General features: G+C 44.5%; 1 protein-coding gene across 3 annotated transcripts in view; it reads left to right on the top strand.

Moving 5' to 3' along the window:
• Positions 1–25,751, top strand: part of MELK (maternal embryonic leucine zipper kinase) — an 86,445-nt gene that overhangs the window by 43,823 nt on the left and 16,871 nt on the right. For all 3 annotated transcript variants that reach the window (XM_068271313.1, XM_068271311.1, XM_068271310.1), the window contains 3 exons: positions 11,788–11,925; positions 12,024–12,237; positions 25,448–25,538. In XM_068271313.1, the coding sequence (XP_068127414.1) occupies positions 11,788–11,925; positions 12,024–12,237; positions 25,448–25,538 (443 nt within the window). The remainder of the gene's footprint in view (positions 1–11,787; positions 11,926–12,023; positions 12,238–25,447; positions 25,539–25,751) is intronic.

The raw sequence follows: 25,751 nt of genomic DNA, 5'->3' as shown, positions 1-25,751 counted from the left end.
AGAAGGGTCTGGGGTCATTGTTGGAGACAGGTGGACGTGTGGAGACCATCCGTGGATACAGAGACTGCAGTTGGGACCATGGATCCAGGCATTTTTTACTCGTAAACCTGGGAATTCTCTCCTTCCTGTTGTTCGCCTCCTGACATATCAGACATGTTGCTGCCAAAAAGAGCTCCAGCATGAAATCGCTGCTGCCCCACTAACGCTGGGCCCATGTGGTCCCCATCCAAAATGCATAGGAAGTGGGGTAGAACGTCCGGTTTTTGTAGCCAGTGTGTTGTGCGCTCTCCGGCTCTCATTGCTTTGTATTGGCCGGATGGTGCAGTCCGGCTCCGCTCCGGATACGGCTGCCGGAGGAGCCGGACCAAAAAATAGCGCATGTTGGAACGGACGCCGGAGTCCGGATCCGGTCCGGCAGAACGGACGCATGTGAACGGACGCATAGGCTTTCATTGCCATGCCGTGCGTCCGTTCCGTCCGTTCTGAAAGCGGTCCGGCTCCGGCACGGCGATTCCGGACGGCCACCGCTAATGTGAACCGGGCCTTAGGGCTGGTGCACACCAAAACCCGCTAGCAGATCCGCAAAATGCTAGCAGATTTTGAAACGCTTTTTCTTCTTTTTCTGTAGCGTTTCAGCTAGCGTTTTGCGGTTTTGTCTAGCGGTTTTGGTATAGTAGATTTCATGTATTGTTACAGTAAAGCTGTTACTGAACAGCTACTGTAACAAAAACCGCCTGGCAAACCGCTCTGAAGTGCCGTTTTTCAGAGCGGTTTGCGTTTTTCCTATACTTAACATTGAGGCAGAAACGCATCCGCAATCCAAAAAATGCCTCACCCAGGCATTTTTCGTTTCTGCAAAACGCCTCCCGCTCTGGTGTGCACCACCCCATTGAGATACATTGACCAAGCAGATCCGCAGCCGCAAGCGGATCTGAAAACGCCCAAAAAGCCGCTCGGTGTGCACCAGCCCTAAGAGAGGAGATTAATGCTTCATTGGAATCAATTAAGTCCTCATTATTGAATGCTAATCCATCTACTTCTCAGGTTGCTATATCTGGAGTATCTGTGACTGAGGTTGATGTTACTCAGGCTGAGTTTGCAGCTAGTTCTGAGGATTCAGACATTAGAGAAATAAAATCTGAGTCTGTTCCAAAGTTTAAATTCCGTATTGAGGATACGGAGGTGTTGATTGCTGCCATTAATTACTCTTTTGGAATGTGGTAGCTAATTTGTCTATTGATGATCAATTATACAAAGCTAAAGGATCCACTTGATAAAAAGTGGATGCTTATTTGAAGAGGTCTTTGGAGGCTAGTGTGGCTATGTTTAGGCCGGCTGTTGCCTCTACATGTGTGGTCAGAGCTTTGGAGCTGTTGATTAATCAGCTCAGAGCTAATATACTGGCACCTGTTGAGCATTTGTTGAATTCTATTGCGATTCTCATTAAATCTGCTGCATATTTAGCTGATTCCTCGGCTGAGGCAATTAGGTTTACACCCACTGCTGAAATTAATGATCAGCTTTGGAAAGTACATCGAACAAAAAGAGAATTTTTTTTTCCTGAAAAGAAAAAAGCTGTTGCAACTAAAGTTTTTTTTTGTGTGTGATCAAAAAGATTCCTCTAAAGATCAGAGAAAAGGCAGAAAGTGGACTTCTGACAAGTCCAGGAAAAGGGGCTTTAAATATAAAGCTCCGAAGACCCAGTCAAAATCCCAATGACTCGTGTCAGGCGGTGGGGGGAGGCTAAGATGCTTCTCTCTCAGGTGGGCAAAAGGGGAAAAAAGCCAGTTTATTTGCCGAACAATAAAATTTTGTTACCAAATAGTTTGTGCTCCATCCATTGTCAAGATTTGTGGTCTCAAAGGCCCCAGGAGATCCCACTCTGTTTCCAGAAATTTTGAGTATATTGCAAAACATGCTAAAACAGAATGTATTTCATCCTGTGCCGGATCAAACAATCTGAAACAGTCTGTATGCATGTTGGATTATTAGGGCTCTGTACAAATTAACAAGCTGACACATCATTGCATTCCAGCGGTGTGTAGCTGCTAAGGGTAACAATGGTTAATTTGCATATAGTCAGCAGTGATGCACTGGGAGACATCTCAAGCTCATTCCAACCTGAATTATTGCAAATTCTTTCTGTTTCAAGAAAGCAAACTTTTTTTGCTTTTCTTAGCATTTTAGTAGGAGGGCTTTTGGGACCGTTGTAGCCTCTTACACACTCTGAGTTCTGGGTCACCATGAGCTTGCTGGTTAGTCTGTATCCTGTGCCAGTAAATGGAACAAAAGCAAAGCTTCTGTTTCACTATTTTTGTAGTAAAAAGTCGTCGGGCAAGTTCCGCCTGATTCTGAATCTAAAAAGACTTAACCTGTTATGAGACTGAAAAAGTTCGGATGGAATCCATTTTTTCAGTAAGGGAGCTACTGTTTCCAGGGGCCTTTATGGCATCTCTCGATCTAAGAGATGCATATTGGCATTCACCAAAAATCGCAAAAATTCCTAAAATTTGCAGTTGGAGTAAATAGGAGGGTAGAACACTACCAGTTTGTTTGCCTTTCGTTTGGGATCACTTCTGCCCCAAGAGTGTTCACAAAGATGCTGGGAGAAGCATTGATTCCGTTAAGAGAGCAGTCGATTTTAATCATTCCGTGTTTAGACGACTTGCTTATTCTCAGAAGTTCAGCAGATCAACTGACAAACCATTTAAATCTGGTATCGGAACATCTCCGATCCCTAGGTTGGATTATCAACCTAGAGAAGTACTCTTTGATTCCAGGTCAGAAAACGCCTTTTCTAGGCATGCTAGTGTATTCATTAAAACAGAGGATTTTCTTTCCTCCGGAAAATATCCTAAAGATAAATTTGGCAGTGAAATAATTACAGAGGGAAGACAAGGTTTCCCTAAGGATGATTTTGTCTGTGCTGGGATTGATGTCATCCACAATGGTGGCAGTACCCTGGGCACTGGCGCACATTAGGAAGTTGCAGAGTTTCCTTCTAGGAAATTGGGACGGTCGTCCATAAACATAAGATTTCAAAGTCACAATTCCTCAAACTGTGGTGTTGTCTCTGCAGTGGTGGTTGGAGGAATCCAACCTTGTGAAGGGAAGGCTTTGGAAGGAGCCTGTAGACAAGGTAATTACTACGGATGCAAGCGCTTGGGGCTGGAGAGCTCGTATAGCTCACGGAGCTTTTCAAGGGAAGTGGACAGAACTGGAGTCTGAGGTCATCCAACTGGAGGGAATTAAGGGCAGTAAAGCGGGCCTTATTTCAGGCGCGATCGATACTGTCACAGTCCAATGTTCTGATCCACTCTGACAATGTTACGGCAGTAGCGTTTGGTCAACAAACAGGGAGGCATGAGATCCCTGTTGTTGCAAGAAGAAGTGGAGGAGATCTTGTCCTGGGCAGAAAAGAATGTGTTATCCTTGAGAGCTGTTCGTCTCGAGGGAACACTCAATGTAGAGGCAGACAAACTGAGCAGAAGCAGGATTCTGTCATCAGAGTGGTCTCTAAACAGAGAGAGGTGTTCCCAGACATCACAAAACGATGGGGAACACAGTCAATCGATCTGTTCACAACAGAAGACCATGCCCAGATACAGAGTTTCTTCTCCCTCAATCCAAGAAAGCCTATATCTGGGGGTGACTGCATTCATTCAGGAGTGGAACTTTCCACTTCGGTATGCATTTCCTCCTCTCAATTTGATTCCGGCAGTTATCAGCAAGAGGTTGTCAAAATCGGATGATTTTGATTGCACCTTAGGGGACCCTTGGAGACTTCCTTGCAGGCCAGATCTGCTGCTGCAAGGGAACCTGTGGCATCCACATCCAGGCAGATTGAATCTGTCAGTCTGGATCCTTACTCAAAAAATTGAGAGTATCTGACAAGGCAGCCTCTACATTGATTGGTATCCGTAAAGAAGTTACTAGGAAGATCTACTTGAAATACTGGAAAACTTTCCATCTTTGGCTGTCCGGCTTTAAGTTTGATAGCCTGTCAGTTCCAGCAGTCCTGGATTTTCTTCAGGAGGGTTGGGATAAAAATGTTTCTGTAAGTACGCTTAAAGGGCTGGTGCACACCGAGCGGCTTTTTGGGCGTTTTCAGATCCGCTTGCGGCTGCGGATCTGCTTGGTCAATGTATCTCAATGGGGTGGTGCACACCAGAGCGGGAGGCGTTTTGCAGAAACGAAAAATGCCTGGGTGAGGCATTTTTTGGATTGTGGATGCGTTTCTGCCTCAATGTTAAGTATAGGAAAAACGCAAACCGCTCTGAAAAACGCCTGTTCAGAGCGGTTTTGCAGGCGTTTTTGTTACAGAAGCTGTTCAGTAACAGCTTTACTGTAACAATATATGAAATCTACTATACTGAAAACCGCAGCAGCAATCCGCAAAACGCTAGCAAAACGCCTCATAAAAATAAAAAAAAGCGTTTAAAAATCTGCTAGCATTTTGCGGATCTGCTAGCGGGTTTTGGTGTGCACCAGCCCAAAGTGCAGATTGCTGCTTTATCTGCTTTTTCAGTTATCCCCTTGTCTTCCTCTTCTTTTGATAGTGAGGTTTCTGAAGGCTTTTTCTAGGAAACTGCCAGTTTATAAACCATACGTTTCTCCTGTAGATTATCCGTGGTTTTAAAGGGACTGTCCAAAGGTTCATTAGAGCCTCTTAAGGACAGTTCTTTTAGATATCTTACATTAAAAACAGTATTTTTTAGTAGTCATCACTACAGCCAGAAGGGTCAGTGAGCTACAAGCTTTGTCTATGAAAAGTCCTTACTTTCAGGATACATTAGGGTTACAGACATATCCAGAGTTTTGTCCGAAGATTATGTCTAGGTTTCACAGGTCGCATATTATTTTGCCTACTTTCTGTGTGAATCCAAAGTGTGGAAAAAAGAGGATTTTTCACTCATTAGATGTTAGATGTGTTCTGGAATATTTGAACATAATTCCAGATGTCAGGAAGACAGATTCTTTGTTTTATTTTCATGGAAAACTGTAGGTCAGAGAGCTTCTAAATCTACTATAGCTAATTGGATTAGGTTAGCTATTATAGAAGCTTACAGAGTTATGGAAGTGAGGCTCCTGCCTCATTTAGAGCGCATTCTACTAGAGCTAGGGCAGCTTCTTGGGCTAATAATGCAGGGGCTTCGCCTGAGCAAATATGTAAGGCAGCAACGTGGTCAAGCTTTTCTACGTTCATCCGTCATTACCGAATTGATGCAATGTCTGCACACGACCAAGCGTTTGGTAGAAAGGTTCTCCAAGCAGTGGTCCCACCCTGAGGTTGTATTACTTGTTAATCGTCTCACCTTTGCCCTGAAGGATTGTGGGAAAAAAGCAAGGTTAGTACCTGCTAACGTTGTTTTGAACAATCCTTCAGGGCAACGATCCCACCCAGGTGTTAATTGTCTGTGTCTGATAGTTGCACGGTTATGGGTTAGTGGAATGTTCACCTGTCGGTACTTGGCTAAACGCACTGAGGGTGGACTAACCATGTGACTTTTTTATAGGGGAAGTGCTGTCTGTTCCTGTTCCTGGGAGGAGCTGCGTCTCACCTTTGCCCTGAAGGATTGTTCAAAACAACGTTAGCTGGTACTAACCTTGCTTTTCTTCCTGCAATATGCGAGCAGCCATATGCTGCTTGTTATCACACACAGGCTAGCTGCTCTGCATCTCCACCTCTCAGCCTGTGAACACTCCTCTCTGCCACCTTGACTCTGAAATCTCTGGCTATTAATGCCGCCTCCTCCTTCGGAAAAAACGTCGTCCTCCCAAGACTGAGCTCCCATGAGGGATTCAGAATGCCTAGTCGCTTTAGGAGCTGTGGGTGAGGCTTGTTTAGTTTATAGGGAATTAGGATATTAAAAAAAAAAAAAAAAAGAGAATTTGGCATGAGGAATGCCCCATAAACTATATGGAAGGGGCACAATTATGCAGTGAGTAAAAATTAATCTCTGATCCACTTTAAAATGCTTAAAAGTTAGTGTTGCAACACATTATCTTAATATGATTTACGTAGGGAAATCCTGTATCAGCTGGGTTTTGGTGCATAGGTTCTCGCCCCCTTTCAGAAAATTGACCTGGTCTTTTCTATATCAGATATAGAAAAGGAAGAGTCCTTTTTTTGCAAGGTGGCAGAGCTACACGCTGGAACCCAACTGATATGGGGCTCCGGTAATTCTTATACAGACAACATACTGGGGCATTTGGGTTGACAATGACAGGCCAGGGTGGCTGACAAGGTAGAGTGTCGTCTTCCTGGCCAGGAGCTTTTTTGTTCCCAAAAGCAGATGCCATCTTAATATAGCTTTGAAGAACAACTTCGGTGAGAGGAATATGGAGGTTGCCATATTTCCTTTTTAAAAAATACCAGTTGCCTGGAAGCATTGCTAATCTATTTGGCTGCCGTAGTGTCTGAATAACACCCCAAACAAGCATGCAGCTAATCTTGTCACATCTGACATTGTCAGAAACACCTGATCTGCATATGTATGTTCAGGGTATATGGCTAAAAGTACCAGAGGTAGAGGATCAGCAGGATAGCCACTTTAGTTGTCTTTTAAAATTCCTAAGCGTTGGCAGTGATGAGATGCCTTTTATGTTACATACTTTCAATCAACAGGATTGTAATATGCAAATTAGAGGAGTCGGTGGAAACTTATGGTGTGTACACACTTGAAAGATTAGTGAAAGCTATCAGACCAATTTTACCCCCTGAACTCCCCATCAGATAAAAATCTTTGCAAGATCCTGCACACAAAGATGCTGTACACATTCAAAAGATCAGTATCTGCAAAAGATTTGTTCCTGCAAAAGATCCGTTCCTGCAAAATGCATTCATAGTCTATGTGCAGATCCTCATACACACCTTGTAAAAGAGAAAACAGAGAGCCCAATATGGTGTAGTATGTTAAGATAATTGATCAAATGGTTAAGTGAGAAAAATTATACTCACAAACATGGGTTACCATTAAGGCAACCACTATATAGGCAGGTGAGGAGATTAGGCCTGTCCTCACTCAGGGCTAAGAAGTCGCTCTCTGTCGAAAAGAACCAAGGTAGGGAGTAGCACTCCCCTCCACCAGGAGTGGACACAGTGTGTTTGAATGTGGAACAGAGGCGCCAGCAGGATAAAACTTCATAAAACCTTTAAAATTGCTTGGAGTGAGTGGTGGGCTCACCTCCCAAAAGCAGACCAGAGATCATATTTTCATATTAAAAATCTATACATTTATTGTACGGGGTACCGTATAATAAATGTATTGATTTTTTTGATATGGAAATATGATCTCTGGTCTTCTTTTGGGAGGTGAGCCCACCACTCACTCCAAGCAATTTTAAAGGTTATATGACGTTTTCTCATACACACCTTGTTTAACAGACATTCAAGTGTGTACACACCATTAAACTGAGGAGTTTGGAGTTGGAGGATTTTTGCATCAACTCTACAGCCCTGTTTGAGGAAGGTGATGAGGTATCTGACAGGGAATCTCTTGAAGAGGAGGAACTAAGGGAGGTGTTTCAAGATTAAGAACCTTTTTCATCTGAGGATACCCCTGAATTGTTAAGAGCTATTTACGAAAATGAGGGTATTCAAATTTCTGACCCAGTTCTTTTTGCCCAGGATAAGGGTGCATACACACATCAGACCATAGTCTTTGGAAAATGAAAGATCACAGACCAATCTTACCACCCTTCATGTAGTATGAGAGCCATACCTTCACAGTCTATTCTATGGAGCTGAACTCCCCATCAGAAAAAAATCTTTGCAAGATGCTGCACACACAGATGCTGCACACACTCAAAAGATCTGTAGCTGCAAAAGATCTGTTCCTGCCAAAAATCCATTCCTGCAAAATGCAATGATAGTCTATGGGATCTGCAGATCCTCATACACACATGATTTAACTGACATTCATCTGCAGATCAGATCCACCAGGATGGATTTTCAGATCTGCGGATGATTGCTTGATCTGCAGAAGAATGTCAGTTAAATCATGTGTGTATGATGATCTGCAGATCCCATAGACTATCATTGCATTTTGCAGGAATGGATTTTTGGCAGGAACAGATCTTTTGCAGATACTGATCTTTTGTGTCTGTACAGCATCTGAGTGTGCAGCATCTTGCAAAGATTTTTTTCTGATGTGGAGTTCAGCTCCATAGAAAAGACTGTGTAGAGTATGGCTCTCATACTACATGAAGGGTGGTAAGATTGGTCTGTGATCTTTCACTTTCCAAAGACTATGGTCTGATGTGTGTATGCACCCTAAGATTTATAAGGGTTTGAAGGTCCAGCAGGTCTTTTCCCGTTCGTTTCTTATTGAAAGAGACATTGTCACAGATCAGTGTAATGAACTGGAACGTAGAGCTTTTTATCCCAAACTCTAAGTTTCTGTTATCTGTGCAAGATGAGGCTTGTTGGGTTAAGTGTCCCAAAATCGGTTGTGCAATTTCACAATATTCAAAGGATGCAGAACATTGGTTTGAAGACACAGGACCCCATGGATAAAAAAAATCAGATGTATTGATTAGAAGAGCTTAGACTACGACGTTTTGTTTTAAACCTGAAATTCTGTCTGAGTTGCTAGAAACCTATTGTCTTGGGTTGAAGCAGTAGAAAATTATCTAAAGGAGTTCCACATGATACTATATTGCATCCTATTCTTTTGATTACCAAAGCAGTAGTTTTGAGGGAAAAGAGATTTTGCATGGAAAGTACCGTATTTTTCGGACCATAAGATGCTCCGGACCATAAGACACACCTAGGTTTAGAGGACAAAAACCAGGGGGAAAAAATATAATAAACCTGGTGCATCTATAGTGCAGGGGCGTCTTATGGATCTTCTCCCCTCAATCCTCCCCCAATTATTTCCCTCTTGTGTCCTTCTCTGACCATCCTGTGTCCTCCTCTCTCCCTTTGTCCTCCTGTGTCTCCTCTGTTCCCATGTCCTTCTCTGTCCCCTTGTCGTCTGTCTCCTCTGTTCCCTTGTATCTCTCCCGTCCTCTTGTGTTCTACTTTCCCTCTCCCTGTGTTTGGTGTCCTCCTTGTGTCTCTGATGTCACCCTTCCCTCCCCATGTCCCCTGGTGTCCTCCTTTCCCACCTCCCCCATCTCTTATGTCCCCGGTGTCCTCCTATCCTCCCTCCCCCTCTCTGAAGTCCTCCTTTCCCTTCTCCCCATTTCTGACTTGCTGTGTTCTTCTTTCCCCCTGTCTCTGATGTCCCCAGGTGTCCACTTTTCCCCCAGTGGCTCTGATGTCCCCCTTTCCCTTCTCCCTTGTGTCTGATGTGCCCGTGTCATACTCTCCATCTCTGATGTCCAGGTGTCCAACTCTGATTTGCCTGCCATTCTTTTCCACCCTCTGATGTCCTGGTGTCTTCCTTTTCTCCCTCCCCTGTGTCTCTGATGTCCTCCTTATCCCCTCCCCCATCTCTGATGTGCGCCTTGTGGCTTAATGTGTTGCCTCTGTCCCCCTGAAGGTGAGATCGTTACCATCAGCGTGAATGATGTGGAATATGTTGATTACCATGACAAGCAGGGATTGCGTCCTCTTTCATTTGTGGCTCCAGCTTCAAAGTACTTCCTTCAGGCTTCAGATGCGATGCAGCCAATCAGGAGAGGCGCTGCACGGACACCATCCAATCACTGCTGCCACTGTTCTAACAGGACGCGATGGTCCCGCCTGCGGGACCGCTGTCATTGGGCCAGTCACTGCATTCGATTGGCTCAATGACAGAGCCTGGTCCCGCCCGCGGGACCATCGCATCCTATTAGAACAGCAGCAGCAGTGATTGGATGGTGTCCATGCAGCACCTCTCCTGATTGGCTGCATTGTGTCTGAAGCCTGAAGGAACTACTTTGAAGCTGGAGCCGCGAATGAATGAGGAAACGATCCTTGCTTGTCATGATAATCAACATATTCCACATTAACGCTGATGGTAACGATCTCACCTTCAGGGGGACAGAGGCAACACACTAAGCCTCAAGGGGCACATCCGATGGGGAGGGGGGACATCGGGAAGCACTGGGACATCAGAGATGGGGAGGGAGATGAGGATGTTAAAGGCACATTAGAGACACCGGGACATCTGAGACATGTGCAGGGGGGAAAGGAGACAAATGAGGCACATCAAAGACTTGGGACGGCAGCATCCACAGGACACCTTCGGACTATAAGACGCACTGACTTTTCATCCACAATTTTGACGGAGAAAAAGTGCGTCTTATAGTTCGAAAAATACGGTATCTATTTAGCAAGGAATGTTCTTATGGAAGGAATGTACATGACCTCTATCGACCTTCAAGATGCGTATTTGCATCTATCAATTCATTAAAACATCAAAGTATTTCAGGTTTGCCATTCGAAAGGGAGATTCATTCAGTGGCCCTTATCCATTCAAGGTACTCCATGTTGGTCTGACATAAGCCCCAAGGATTTTCATAAAGATGGTGGCATTTTGGCTTGTGCTTCCTTAGGGGGGAGGAGGATCGCATTTCTCTCTTGTGGCTATCCTGAGGGACTTTGAGAAATACCACTAACAGTAAGGGCCCGTTTCCACTATAGCGTTGCGGAATCGCCGGCGAATCCCCGCAGGCAAATCGCATGCGGGTGCGATTCCGCATGCGTTTTTTGCCGCGATTTCGCATGCGATTTCGCATAGGTAAGGCTGTATGCGAATTTAACCATGTCACTGCCTGTGTAAATTAACATTAATACCTATGCGAAAGCGCGGCAAAAACCGCATGGGGAAAACGCATGCGATTTTCCTATTAAATACATTGCGTGCGATTCGCCTGCATTCCACACGCAGGCGAATTCTGAGGGCCCTACCATGCAGATTTTTTCTGCACAGAAAAACGTGCGGGAAAACGCACAAGTGGAAACAGTCCCATCCACTTGTACTGACTGTGCGAATCCGCATGCGGGCAACGCATGCGGATTCGCGATAGTGGAAACGGGCCCTAAGAGTAACTGGGTTTTTCCACCACATCGATTCTGCTGTGATCCATTGGATGTATGGTGCATTCTTATGTATGAGATTTGCATCAGGAATAGGTAAATTTCCCATCGCAGGTAAAATTGTATGGGATTGATATGCGATTATCCTGTGCTTGCATACAAAGTGTAGGAGCTGAATCACACAGAAAACGCAGCAGGATAACTATTGCACTCTGGAAACAAATTGCACCACAAACAGATCGCACTAATGGAAATGGTTGTCCCAGTTTCCATCAGTTATTACTGTAACTAGCGTTTTGTGATTCACTAGTAATCTGAATTGGATCGCAAAATGCTAGCAGTGGAAAAGGGGTCCTTACACTGCATTTCATGATCCAATTCTGATGGCATACGATGCACAAAGTGCAAGCACATAGAAATTGAGGAAACCCTTTTTTTAAGAACACATTGCAATCTCACACGGTTGGAAACTTTGTTGCATTTTATCTGTGTTTTTTCTCAGCTCTAAGTGATGTGCAATCACCCCCCAAAAAATCACTTGCAATTCTTTGCATTTTGCAGTGTAAAAGGGTCCTCTAGCCCAAGGAGACTTTTTGTTTAGTGTAGTAGGGGTACACCCTTCCACCGGTCTCCCAGCAAAATGAACTAGACATTCTCCACTTAGCTTACTTAATTCAATCATATAGTGAGCAACACCAGTCATTGCGGTGAAATAAATATTTATTATGGGTATGAGGGGTACTGAAATATGTGCTTTTAAATACAATGTTTTTCTGAAAATTACAGTACTGTGTACTTAACATGTGTGCACTTGGTAGTCTAGGCAAAAGCTTGATTTCGATGGTGGTAATCAAGGTGATCTCCCATATGTGTTTGGATCTATGGAATTCTCTGATGATGATTTGTTCTATGAAGACTACACCTACAGCTCAGCAGAACAAAGTGCTTCAAAAGAGGTAAGCCTAAACACAAGAATGCATATTTACACTGTGCATGAAATATGTGCCCATAGTCTTCACATTTTTTTTATTTATCATAATATAAATTTTATTAGTTTTCAAAGTTTCGCACCGAGTTGAACAGTGTGGATTTTGCCCTGGCAACACCAACAAAGCAAAAAACAAAGAGGAGTGAAGATAAAGAAAATGTGGATGCAAAAGTAACTAAGACTGAGGGACCCTTTTTGCTCCCAGCTCCTTGGACTCCTAGCTCTAAGAGAAGGGCAATACTTACCACACCCACTGAAAATGTTTTGGTTGCATCAAAAGGTATTTTCTCTCTCCCTCCCCTCTATATTTAAGTGTTTGTAAATTCAAGCAGTTCAGTGTCTCACTGTATTCTAAATTGAAAGCATCGGGCATATAAATTAAAGTTGAAAAATGAACTGGAATCCATGTATAAACCGAAATGTGTTCTAAGCTTTTTGAGTACTCAAATGAGTCACCTTTGGTAGATAAAACTGCTGGCTGAACATGCTTATGGTATTCCTTCCACAATGGAAATCAAATTATTCCTCAAAGTTCTTCTCAGCTCTGTTGCAGAAGTTCTCGTGAAAGTGTAGCACTTGTAGGGTCTTTTGCTTTCACTCTTGGGTCCAGTTCATCCTAAACAATTTGATGGTGTTTAGAGACTGCACTGACCACCCCATTTTTACAGCTTTACCATATTGTTTTTTAAAGATAATGTAAGTTGAATCATCCCAGCTATGCTGCATGTCAAACATCCCAACAGACTGTTGACCTTTCTCACCCTTCTCCATTGTGCTCTGGCACAGTGAGAGGGATATGGAGGCTGCCGTATTTATTTCCTTTTAAATAATACCAGTTGCCAGGCTGTCCTGCTGATCCTCTGCCATAGACCCTGAACAAGCACGCAGCAGATTAGGTGTTTCTGACATTTTTGTCAGATCTGACAAGATTAGCTGCATGCTTGTTTCTGGTGTTCAGGTACTACTGCAGCCAAATAGATCAGCGGGGCTGGCAGGCAACTGGTTTGGTGTAAAATTGAAATAAATATGGCAGCCTCCATATACTACTTACATCAGTTGTCCTTTAAGGCATGGACAATCTATTGTAGAACATTTTGTAGCAGACCCAAGTAATGCTCCGCTCCTAATCAGCCACTATGTCGCTTATTCAAGTGAAGAAAAAATAAAATTAATTAAAATAAATTACACATTTATTAGGATCTGTCCCAGTTTTTTTAAATGGCAAATTTATCCAAAGGGAAAAAAGTTATGAAAATATAGTAGTTTTTATAGGTGCTTTAAAATTATCTTGCGGTTTACCTCTCATTGGCTAACTAAATGAGATTGCACATAATGCAACTTTATTGCAGATGTATTATTGTGCATACATTACCATTAGGTTGCTCAAAGAAAACTGCTTTGACACGAGTGCAGTCGAGCTACAAATTTTTTTTTTTTTTTAACCGGTACATTTTTATGACGAGCTACACATTTTAGCTAGTTTTACATTGGGGCATTCCATTGCACATCCAGTAAAAAAGAAAAATTGTAACCGAGGGTAAAAGTTACAATTACCTCCATTCACTAAGCATTACCTTATTCAGTGATGCAGAAAACGGCTGATTTTTACGGATTACCTTCTCAAATTCCCAAACACTAAACCTATTTCCGCATTTCAAAGTAAAATTACCGACTAGTGAGGTAAATTGCCATGTTGTGCAGTAAATACCTCAAATGTCAAATTGCAATACACAAAGCTTAAAGCATTCGGTAAATCAAGTAAAAGTGTTAAGTGTTTATCTCCAACTTAAACTTCGTTTATCTTTAGCTCGCAATCTCCATGTGGTAAAGGGACCCTGAGCAGTAGAAATAAATAAAAGTGGTACTTACCTAGGGCTTCCTCCAGCCACTGTAGGCCGAGAGGTCCCCCGCCAGACTTTACTACTGGCGACACCCGGGCCGAGTGTCGGCCAGACACTTCCTAAATGGTGATGCTACGCGTCATCACGGCGGCCAGCGTGACAGTCCTGCGCATGCACGTTTTTCTAACTGAACTGCGCATGCGCAGGACAGTCATGCTGGCTGCCGTGTTGACTCATAGCGGCCGACGTGATGACTCATAACGTCACGTTAAGGGTCGGGCCGACACTTGGCCCGGTTGTCGCCGGTAGGGAAGTCTGCATGGAGAGGAGCCAGGAGGACGGCGTGGGACCTCTCTGCCTACGGTGGGCTGGAGGAAGCCCCAAGTACCGATTTCATTTATTTTTTTTTAGTGCTCCGGGTCCCTTAAAAGTTGATAGATAAAGCAGACAGCCAATAGGGGGAGCTACACAGCCCTGCTTCTCACCTTATTTGATCAGGCAGGCGGGACTTCATAACAGCAGAGCGGAAGGAGACATTTAAAAAGGCTTTTCTGTATACCTTTAGATGTGCATATCTCTATACTGATGAACAGAAGAGCTCTCGCGTTAGCCGGGGATGCACTGGACAGAAAATAGAATGGCTCATGCGCAGACTTATACGAGAAAACTGATAGTTTGCAGCCTGACCTGCTCCACAGCTGGGAGGGCTTATTGAATTGAAGCATGTTTATTTCCATACATTACCGATATTCTACCGCATGCAAGAAATCTTAGTGAATTTGGGGGGAAAAGTGTAAAACACTTAAAACCGACCTAAATTATTTTACCAAACTGTCTTTAGTGAATTGAGGCCATTGTGTTACGCATGTGATGTGTCCATGAAAAGTATACTTCACTGCAATTGTAAACATGCACATTGTCCAGTACTGCACAACATGCCTTGCTGGTTTCTGACTGATTCCATCACCCTGCTAACTTGCCAATGTGACTGTCCCATTACAACATATCACAATTGCGATGCGATTAATTGGCCAACGTTTCAGTGTAAATGTGGCCTTCTTGTTTCTGAAACCTGAATCAATATAATTGTGTAAAAAAAAAAAAAAAAAAATTACCTGCTGCAAAAAAGCTGTTTTATTTGTTAGAAAAAGTTTTTTCTCGCTTATACAAAGGCAGATTTTTTCTTTCTTTTTTTAAAGCGCATGTAAAGTAAAATAAAAGAAAATAAGAACTCGGATACTTGCCTATGGGAAGAGAAGGCCCTGGAACTAATAGAGCATTCCTGTTCTTAAGGTCCCTTCATTCCGGCACTGTCGCTTCGGGAGCCTGGGTGGTCCCGATGACTGGCAACGCCGCATTGCGCTTGTGTGTGCGCAAGTGTGTTCGCACATTCGCAGTACAGAGTGGCCCATCCATGGGAGCTCTCGGGCTCCCTAAACCTTCAGAGGATACTCGGAGCTGTATTTGACCAATTGGGTGAAAAGTTCTTGCGGATGTGACAATGCTGGAATGTGGGGACCGAGAGAGGAATGGGAAGTCTCTATAGGATTCAGATCCTCCCCTTTCAATAGGTAAGTATCTGGTTTTTATTTTCACTTCACATTAACTTTAAGGAAACATTGTGTAACTAGTACTGATTGTCAACAAGATGGACCGATCAGAAGCATTTTCAAGCAGCATAAAATTGGCTTCAGCTTGTATTGAGAAACATTCAGTGCTGTATTGCCATAATGCTAGCTGTACTTAGTTGGCTGTCTCAGAAAATACTTTCCTAAGGGCTATTCTGCAGACTGTATGTTTGCTGGACTACTATATGCAGCCAGAGTTTGAAGTGGCCCTTAAGGAGAACCAGAGATGAAGAATAATTTATACATACCTGGGGCTTCCTTCAGCCCCATAAGCCTGGATCGCTCCCACGCCGCCATCCTCCGCTGCCTCTGTCCGCCGGTACCGGGTCCCGTAATTTCTGCCAGTCGACGCAAGCGCATTGCGCTCCCTCCGTACTGCGCAGGCGCATGCGTACAAAGCCGGAGGGAGCCCCTGTGCATGCGTACAACTGGTCACGTCCGGCGGAAGTGGCGGGACCCGGTACCGGCGATAGAGGCAGCGGAGGGTGGCAGCGATCCAGGCTTATGGGTCTGGAGGAAGACCCAGTTATGTATAAACTCTTTTTTTTTTTTTTTTTTTTTTTTTTTTCGGATCCCCTCGACTCTGGTTCCCTTGAAAGAGAACCTGAGGTGAGAGGGCTAAGGAGGCATATTTCATTTTTAAGTAATGTGCATTGCCTGGTTGTCCTGCCGATCCTCTGCCTAATACAGGTAGTCCCCGACTTACGAACGCCCGACTTACAAACAACCCACCGATACGAACGGCATGAATTTTTTGTTTCCATGGGAACAAGTCAAAAAAAATTTTAAATTGGACTTGTAGTTTTGAGAAAATTTAAAAGAAAAACTGGCTTTTAAACTTGTATAAGCAGGTGCAGAGGGGGCAGTGGAGGCACAGGAGGGGACAGAAATGGCACAATGTTCTGACTTAAGAACAGATTCAGGTTAAGAACAAACCTGCAGTCCCTATCTCGTTCGTTAACCGGGGACTACCTGTACTTTAAGACTTGAAACCCTGAACAAGCATGCAGATCAGATGTCCATGACAAATCTCACAAGAGTAGCTGTATGATTGTTTCAGTTGCGTGATTCAGACACTACTGACCAGAAAGATCAGCAGAATTGCCAGGTAATTGGTATTGTTTAACCACTTGCCGACCGCCCCCAGCCGATGGGCGGCGGCAAAGACTGGGCCCAAACGACCGCAATACGCCCATCGGCGGGGGCGGCATCAGCGGTGGCTGTGCGGCGATCGCGTCATCAATGACGCGATCGCCGCCGGCAATAGGCTCCGCCCACCCTGCACGGAAACCCGCCGGCCAATTAGCAGCGCCGGCGGGTTTCAAATGCGGCGATCCGGCCAATCAGGAGAGTATAATACACTTTGTTATTGTAACAAAGTGTATTATACTGGCTGCCTCCTCCGCTGATGGTCACTCGTCGTGCGACCATCAGAGAGGACAGGCAGCCCTATCAGACAAGTATACCAGCGCACGTTGCCCCACACAGACCCCCCGATCGCCCACCCCAGCCTTAAGAACCCCCCCCCTGACCACCCCAGCACACCAGTATCTGCACCCCACCACCCACCTAAAAACCCATCAATCACTCCCTGTCACTATCTAGGGACGCTATCCCCTAGGTTAGGTCCCTAACTGCCCCCTAGGGTCCCCTGATCACCCCCCCCCCTACCCTCAGATCCCCCCCAGACCCCCCTCCCAGACCACCCCACTGTATGCTGTATACAGCTATATAGCTGCCTTACCCACTGATCACCTGTCTATCACCCATCTATCACCTGTCTATCACCCCTTGTCACCACCACCCATCAGCGCAGACCCTAAACTGTCCCTTGGGGGCACCTGATCACCCATCCAGACCCTCAGATTGCCCTCAGACCCCCCCTCCTGATAACCTCCCCAGTGCATTGTTTACATCTATTCTCCCCTGTAATCACTCACTGATCTCCCATCGGTCACCCCCTGTGTCTGCCACCCATCAGATCAGGACCCAATCAGCCCCGTGCGGGCACCTAATCAACCCCCCATAACCCTCAGATCGCCCTCAGAAACCCCCCCCCCCCCCCCCAAATCACCTTCCCAGTGCATTGTAGTTGATTGTGCTGTAATTGTATTTCATTGTGCTGACATTCAGTTTGATTGTGCGGTCATTGTATTTGATTGTCCCGTGATTGGCTTTGATTGTCCCGTGATTGCCCTGTGATTGGCTTTGATTGTCCCGTGATCGGCTTTGATTGTGCTGTGATTGGTTTGATTGGCCTGTGATTGGCTGTGATTGGCCGTGATTGGCCTGTGATCGGCTTTGATTGTGCAGTGATTGGTTTGATTGCCCTGTGATTGGCTTTGATTGGCCTGTGATAGGCTTTGATTGTGCCGTGATTGGTTTGATTGCCCTGTGATTGGCTTTGATTGTCCCGTGATTGGCTTCGATTGTCCCATGAATTGAGTGCCCTGTGATTGGCCTGCGATTGCCCTGTGATTGCCTTTGATTGTCCTGTGATTGTTTCTGATTGCCTCTGATTCCTCACTCGCCACCACCCCCCTGTCACTATCCTAGTGATCTAAAAACAGTGATCAGTGAAAACTGTCACTTTTTTAGTATCACTAGTGTTAGCAGTTAGGCCAGTTAGCTAGGCCCCTTTGTGTCAGTTAGTGCTCAGCCCACTGCACCACAGTCACTAATTAGCGTCATCACTGTCGCTAATCAACATTGGTACTATATAGTATCTGTAAGTGATCATTACTGATCGCAGTCAGATCTATTAGGGTCACTAGGATCCACACAAAAAAACGCAGTGTTTGCCCGATCAGGCCTGATCGTTCGCCTGCACTTGCGTTCAGCCCGCCCCACCGCAGTGACAGAATTTTTTTTCTGATCACTACAAAAAACACTGTACAATAGCTGTGGCACTGTAAACCTCAGTTTTGATTTATTTTTTTATCAAAACTCAGTGACCACAGCTTTCTACCTCTCAAATACTCCCTTTGCTAGGTAGGTGCTCTTTTTTTCTGGGTAGTCTCAGAGGAATACCCCCTAAATTTAGCAGACCACCATGGCAAGAAAGGGGTATTCCGATGATGAGGTTCTCTAGTACATGGCCCAGTCGGATGAGGACGATTGGGACGCCTCATTCGACGAATCTTCCGGGTCAGAGTTTGAACCTGAATTGAGCAGTGGCTCACTGACCGATAGTGATGACGAGGTTGAGGTCCCGGCTAAAGCCAGGCGTACCACACCCCATGTTGTTGGACCGCAGGTGGCGCAGGATCGGCCTCAAGGGCAGCAGAGTGGTGTTCGTGCTGGTCTGAGATTTCATGGTGGGGGAGGCACCAGCAGCACAACATCTCCTGGACCTAGCACCAGTACTTCCGTAGACCCTGGTGAAGTGGCGAGCACCAGCATGGAAGTTGAAACTGGTTCGGTGGCACGTGCAGTAAGATCCCAGTCGCAGCCACCAAGAAGACGGGCCCGTACTACCCCTAGTTTACCAGAGGTGCTGGCAAACCCAAATTGGCAATCCCCTGATTCCGCCGCACCCGTACTTCCCCCTTTCACCGCCCAGTCTGGAGTCCAGGTGGAGACAGATAATCTAGGATCGGCCCTAGACTTTTTCTATCTATTCTTCACCCAGGATCTCTTAGACTTAATTGTGGCAGAGACCAACCGTAAGGCCACACAATATATAACCGCCAATCTGGAAAAGTTCCTTGCCCAGCCTTTTCGGTGGAAACCAGTCCAAGTTTCCGAAATGAAAATTTTTTTGGGCCTTCTCCTTCACACGGGACTAGTAAAGCAGAATGTGTTGCGGTCTTATTGGTCTACGGACCCAGCATATCATGTTCCCCTGTACTCTGCTGCCATGTCCAGGACACGATTTGAGAACATCCTGCGCTTCCTGCACTTCAATAACAACGAAACCTGTCATCGAAGTGACCACTCTGCTTTTGACCGGCTCCACAAAATTCGACCCCTCATAGACCACCTGTCATCCAGATTTGCAGATGCTTATACCCCTGACCAGGACATATGCGTAGACGAGTCCCTCACACGCTTTACCGGGCGCCTTCGCATCAAACAGTACATCCCAAGCAAGCGCGCCCGGTATGGGGTGAAACTTTATAAGCTCTGTGAAAGGGCCACAGGCTATACATCTTATTTTAGGGTCTATGAGGGAAAAGACTCAAAATTGGAGCCGGTCGGATGCCCTGACTACCTGGGGAGCAGTGGAAAGGTTGTGTGGGACTTGGTGTCACCCTTGTTCCAGAAAGGGTACCATCTTTTTGTGGACAATTATTACACAAGTGTGGCCCTCTTTCAGCACTTAAAAATCGAAAAAATCCGATGCTGTGGCACCGTGCGGCCTAGTCGCCGGGGCTTCCCCCAACGGCTCATTACCACCAGACTTGAACGGGGGCAGAGGGCCGCCTTGTGTGCTGACGACCTGCTCGCGGTGAAATGGAAGGACAAGAGGGAGGTTTACTTCCTGTCCACCATTCACGCAGACACAACAGTTGAAATTCAATGACGAACTCAGGTCATTGAAAAACCCCTTGTCGTCCATGAGTATAATACTAACATGGGATGGGTGGATTTCAATGACCAGAGGTTAGCGCCCTATTTAGTTGCCTGAAAAACAAGACGCTGGTATAAAAAAGTGTCTTTTTACCTCATTCAATTGGCAATTTACAACAGCTTTGTTCTCTACAGTAAGGCTGGGAGAACTGGATCGTTTATTCAATTTAATAAACAGATCGTGATGGAACTCCTGTATCCAGGAGGTGCCGTGGCCCAACCCCAAGATGCAACTAGCCGGTTGCATGGAAGGCATTACGCCTATCCAATTCCGAGTACCCCAGGTCAACGAATCCGAAGAAAACGCTGTCGTGTCTGCAGCAGGGCTGGAATAAGGCGTGACACCACTGTTTATTGTCCCACCTGTCCTGACCAGCCTGGCCTATGCCTAGGGGAGTGTTTTGAGAGGTACCACGAGCAGGTACACTATTAGAGAGTAGGGAACTCCACACACAGCGGTAGGCACACAAGGGTCTCTCAGTGCTATTTCACACTGCTGCGATGCGTTAGGGCAAAATGCCTAGCAAAAGTCACACTTTGCGGTCCCCCCCTACGCCGGAAGTGCTTGACTTAACGCTAGTGCATGCCTACGTTACTGCGTGGCTTCTGTGGCAATATCGATCGGCCCGGAAGTCATGTTGGTCTATGGCGACGCAGTTCATTACTAGGCCGAATGCTACTCTTGTGGTATTGCCTGAAGGTCTGTTTTGGACGATACGGTGCGGCGGGCTCGACCCACCGGATATGTCAATATGCAGTGTGAAACCAAACATCGGGTTTCCAGAGACCCTAATACACAGGGCTGCCAGAAACCTCTCCTTTCACTTGGGACAAATTGCGTAATGTACTTCGCCACAACTCTGTGCGATTTGCACTTCGCACATTGTTCCATGGGGGAGGAGAGGTTTGTCCTCGGGAGGTAAGTTAAAAAAAACAAAAAAAAACAAAAAAACAGGTAAGCAAAGAAGTTAATGTTTGGTTTGCAATGTTAAGTTTTTTATTAAAAAAGTTCAAAGTTTATTAATGTTAATGAAGTAATTGCTTTGCTGCTTGCTTGTTTTTTGGGTTTTTTTGTTTTTTTTTTTTCTCTTTTTCCATCCAATAACCTTCCAGGTGGACCGAGCGAACGACTAACCAGCTGCAGCACTGATGGTGCATCCTGACAGAACATTGCGCGTCTGTCAGCTTACACACAAGTCGGTGCATGCAGTGCTGCAGGACGAGATTTCTCCTCCGCAGTCAAAAAGATACGTTTGCCGAGGCATATGGGCCGAGGAGTGGTGTTGGGGTTTCATATGCTTTGGCAAACACTTTGTATTAAAAAAGAACTCTGGCAATGATTTGTTCATTCACATCGATCGGTGTGAATGGATAAATCAGGTTTGCCAGGGCATACGAGCTGGTGGGTTTGGATTTTTGGGGTGGCAGCTCCTATGTCCTGGCAGACGCCTTCCCCTCCTTTTTGTATTGTTTTGTCTTTTTTCTTCTCTCTTTTTTTCTATCCAGACCGACCAATCAGCTGCAGCACTGCATCCTGACAGAACATTGCGCGTCTGTCAGCTTACACACAAGTCGGTGCATGTAGCGCTGCAGGACGAGATTTCTCCTCCGCAGTCAAAAAGATACGTTTGCCGAGCCATATGGGCCGTGGAGTGGTGTTGGGGTTTCATATGCTTTGGCAAACACTGTATCAAAAAAGAACTCTGGCAATGATTTGTTCATCCACATCGATCGGTGTGAATGGATAAATCAGGTTTGCCAGGGCATACGAACTGGTGGGTTTGGATTTTTGGGGCGGCAGCTCCTATGTCCTGGCAGACGCCTTCCCCTCTTTATTTTTTTCAAATTTTTTTGGCAGATATTTTTTCATCCACATTGATTGATTGTTTGACGTTCATTTTTCCTTTCAGCCCAGAGTGCATTACCCTTATGCCCAATATAAGGCGTATAGCAGAAACTCCTAATACTGGCCATACATGTAATGATTGCAGAGACCCTAAAATGCCAGGACAGACCCCACGAATGATGCCATTTTGGAAAGAGGACACCCCAAAGTATTCCGTTAGGTGCATGGTGAGTTCATAGAATATTTTATTTTTTTGTCACAAGTTAGCAGAAATTGTGTTTTTTTTTTTTTCCCCACAAAATGTCATTTTCCGCTAACTTGTGACAAAAAATAAAATTTTCTATGAACTCACCATGGCCCTCATGGAATACCTTAGCGTGTATTCTTTCCAAAATTGGGTCATTTGTGGGGTTTGTTAACTGTTCTGGCAAGTGTGTGGGGGGGGGGGGGTGCTAAATTGTAAGCATCCCTGTAAAGCCTGAAGGTGCTCATTGGACTTTGGGCCCCTTAGCGCAGTTAGGGTGCACAAAAGTGCCCCACATGTGGTACCACCGTACTCAGGAGAAGTAGTTTAATGTGTTTTGGGGTGTATTTTTACACATACCCATGCTGGGTGGGAGAAATATCTCTGTAAATGGACAATTGTGTGTAAAAAAAATCAAAAGATTGTCATTTACAGAGATATTTCTCCCACCCAGCATGGGTATGTGTAAAAATACACCCCAAAACACATTATACTACTTCTCCTGAGTACGGCGATACCACATGTGTGGCACTTTTTTGCACCCTAACTGCGCTAAGGGGCCCAACGTCCAATGAGTACCTTTAGGATTTCACAGGTCATTTTGAGAAATTTCATTTCAAGACTACTCCTCACGGTTTAGGGCCCCTAAAATGCCAGGACAGTATAGGAACCCCACAAATGACCCCATTTTAGAAAGAAGACACCCCAAGGTATTCCGTTAGGAGTACGGTGAGTTCATAGAAGATTTTATTTTTTGTCACAAGTTAACGGAAATTGCTTTTTATTAGATTTTTTCACAAAGTGTCATTTTCCGCTAACTTGTGACAAAAAATAAAATCTTCTATGAACTCACCGTACTACTAACGGAATACCTTGGGGTGTCTTCTTTCTAAAATGGGGTCATTTGTGGGGTTCCTATATTGTCCTGGCATTTTAGGGGCCCTAAACCGTGAGGAGTAGTCTTGAAATGAAATTTCTCAAAATGACCTGTGAAATCCTAAAGGTACTCATTGAACTTTGGGCCTCTTAGCGCAGTTAGGGTGCAAAAAAGTGCCACACATGTGGTATCGCCGTACTCAGGAGAAGTAGTATAATGTGTTTTGGGGTGTATTTTTACACATACCCATGCTGGGTGGGAGAAATAGCTCTGTAAATGGACAATTGTGTGTAAAAAAAGCAAGAGATTGTCATTTACAGAGATATTTCTCCCACCCAGCATGGGTATGTGTAAAAATACACCCCAAAACACATTATACTACTTCTCCTTATTTTTTATTTTTTTTTTGTCTCAAAGTGTCATTTTCCGCTAACTTGTGACAAAAAATACAATCTTCTATGAACTCGCCATGCCTCTCAGTGAATACTTTGGGATGTCTTCTTTCCAAAATGGGGTAATTTGGGGGGTATTTATACTATCCTGGAATTTTAGCACCTCATGAAACATGACAGGTGGGCAGAAAAGTCAGAGATGCTGGAAAATGGGAAAATTCACTTTTGGCACCATAGTTTGTAAACGCTATAACTTTTACCCAATCCGAAAAATATACACTGAATGTTTTTTTTTTTTTTTATCAAAAACATGTTTGTCCACATTTTTCGTGCTGCATGTATACAGAAATTTTACTTTATTTGAAAAATGTCAGCACAGAAAGTTAAAAAAATCATTTTTTTTGCCAAAATTCATGTCTTTTTTGATGAATATAATAAAAACTAAAACTCGCAGCAGCAATCAAATAGCAGCAAAAGAAAGCTGTATTAGTGACAAGAAAAGGAGGTAAAATTCCTTTAGGTGGTAGGTTGTATGACCGAGCAATAAACCGTGAAAGCTGCAGTGGTCTGAATGGAGAAAAAGGCTTTGGTCCTTAAAGGGAACCAGAGATGAACGTTTCACACAAAATAAACATATCAGTTGATAGCTTGTAAAGAATAAATGCTCTACCTGATAATTTTGCCGCTCTGGTGTGCCTTTTTTAGTGTTTTTTATCCATTATTGCTCCAGGAAAAATCAAATATGGCCGCCGGCTCATATCACTTCTGCTTCCAGGTTATGAGGTGTTCTGGATGTGCTGTCTAGGCTATATGAGACTAGGCTGCTATCTAGGCTAAATGCAGCCTTTCATCTATGTGCTTTCATATTGGTATGCTCTGCCTGTAGGAAGTGTCACTGATAATAACTGCATTTTCATTCCTATGAGAATCTAGTGCACACAGGGATCATATTACAGCCACAGAGCTTCTCTCTCAGGAGCAGCCCCCTCCCATGTCATCACAGCTCTCAGTATGCAAAGCAGAAGATCTAAGCCAGGAGGGGGAAGGCTTGGGCTTGAAAGGACTTCACAGAAGAGTGACTCAGCTATAATGATTCCAGGTCAAACCTCGACTGAATTGTCTGTGGATTCTTATCACAGTTGCTAATAGACTAATTAAGCAGATAACAATGAAACTAAAAGCAGGGTAGGTGTTTACTGTCATGTTCCCACTGATAAATGTAATAAAATACATGAGGGTGCTTCATCTCTGGTTCTCTTTAAGGGGCGAAAAGACTGTGGTCCTCAAGTGGTTAAAAGAAAATAAAAATGGCAGCTCCCTTATGTCTAACTCCTCGGGTTCCTTTTAGGCTGGTTTCACAGTGGGACGTTAAAGTCCCACGTTACAGCAGCCAGTAATGCAGCCTAACTCACAGCACTGTAAAATCAATGTGCTGTTCACAGTGCACACGTTACGTTAGAGTATAACGCTGCACGTTAAATGAAAGTGCAGCATGCTGTACATTATACCCCTATAGAGCTGCGTTAGATTGTTTGCACATGCTCAGTGACTAGCCACATGGCTAATATTCGCTGCACTGTGGTGACTCCTGGTGGGACTCGTAGTGTTGTCCGGATCATGAACGAATCGTTCATTTGGTCCGGATCTTTTTTGTGAGTCGAATCATCCGGATCATCACAATGAACGATTCGGTTCACAGTGGATGTATGTCTGGAAGAAACAGGAACATGCAGAATGTACAGTGCAGGGAAAGTCCGGTCCTGCTAGTCATTTCACCCCCAGTCTACTTCCCTAGTAAAATGATTCAAATGAATCGGTTCAAAGATCCGAATCTTTTCAATGATCCGATTTGAATGATCCGAAGCCTTAAAAAGATCCAGACTTCCCATCACTATCCTGGAGCTGCTGCTTTGAGAGCTACATAACACAGCTCAATCTGACGTCCAACTTCAACACCACCACGCGTTGCGTTAGGGGCAAGTTATGCGACCTTAACGTCCCCTAAAACGCAACGTCTTGGTGTGAAAGTAGCCTTAAGATAGCCAAAGTCCCTGCTTTTTTTAATCATTTCCCCTCCATTGCTCTTACAGACAAAAGCTGCAATATTAAGGACACGCCTACCAAAAAATCTGCCTTGGCTAATAATGAAGTTACAACAGCGGTAATAAGCCCTGAAAGACGGTAAGTGATTGTATCACAATGTGTTTGGGATTCATGATTTTTTTTTTTTTATTTTTTTTTTTGTTCCACTTGCAGTATAAAAACCTTTTTGAAGTTACTATCTTTGTCTCTGTATAATGTAAGTCCATTATGCCTTCATTCTGTCATGTTCTTAAACTTGTCCAAAGGGTGGAGGTAGCTTAGGTTGTTAGGTATTTTCTGTTTTTCTTTTTT

Source organism: Hyperolius riggenbachi, chromosome 1, assembly GCF_040937935.1.
Source record: "Hyperolius riggenbachi isolate aHypRig1 chromosome 1, aHypRig1.pri, whole genome shotgun sequence".
Lineage (NCBI taxonomy): Eukaryota > Metazoa > Chordata > Amphibia > Anura > Hyperoliidae > Hyperolius > Hyperolius riggenbachi.
Note: the sequence above shows the minus strand (reverse complement) of the source record. Positions and strands in the feature narration are given on the sequence as shown.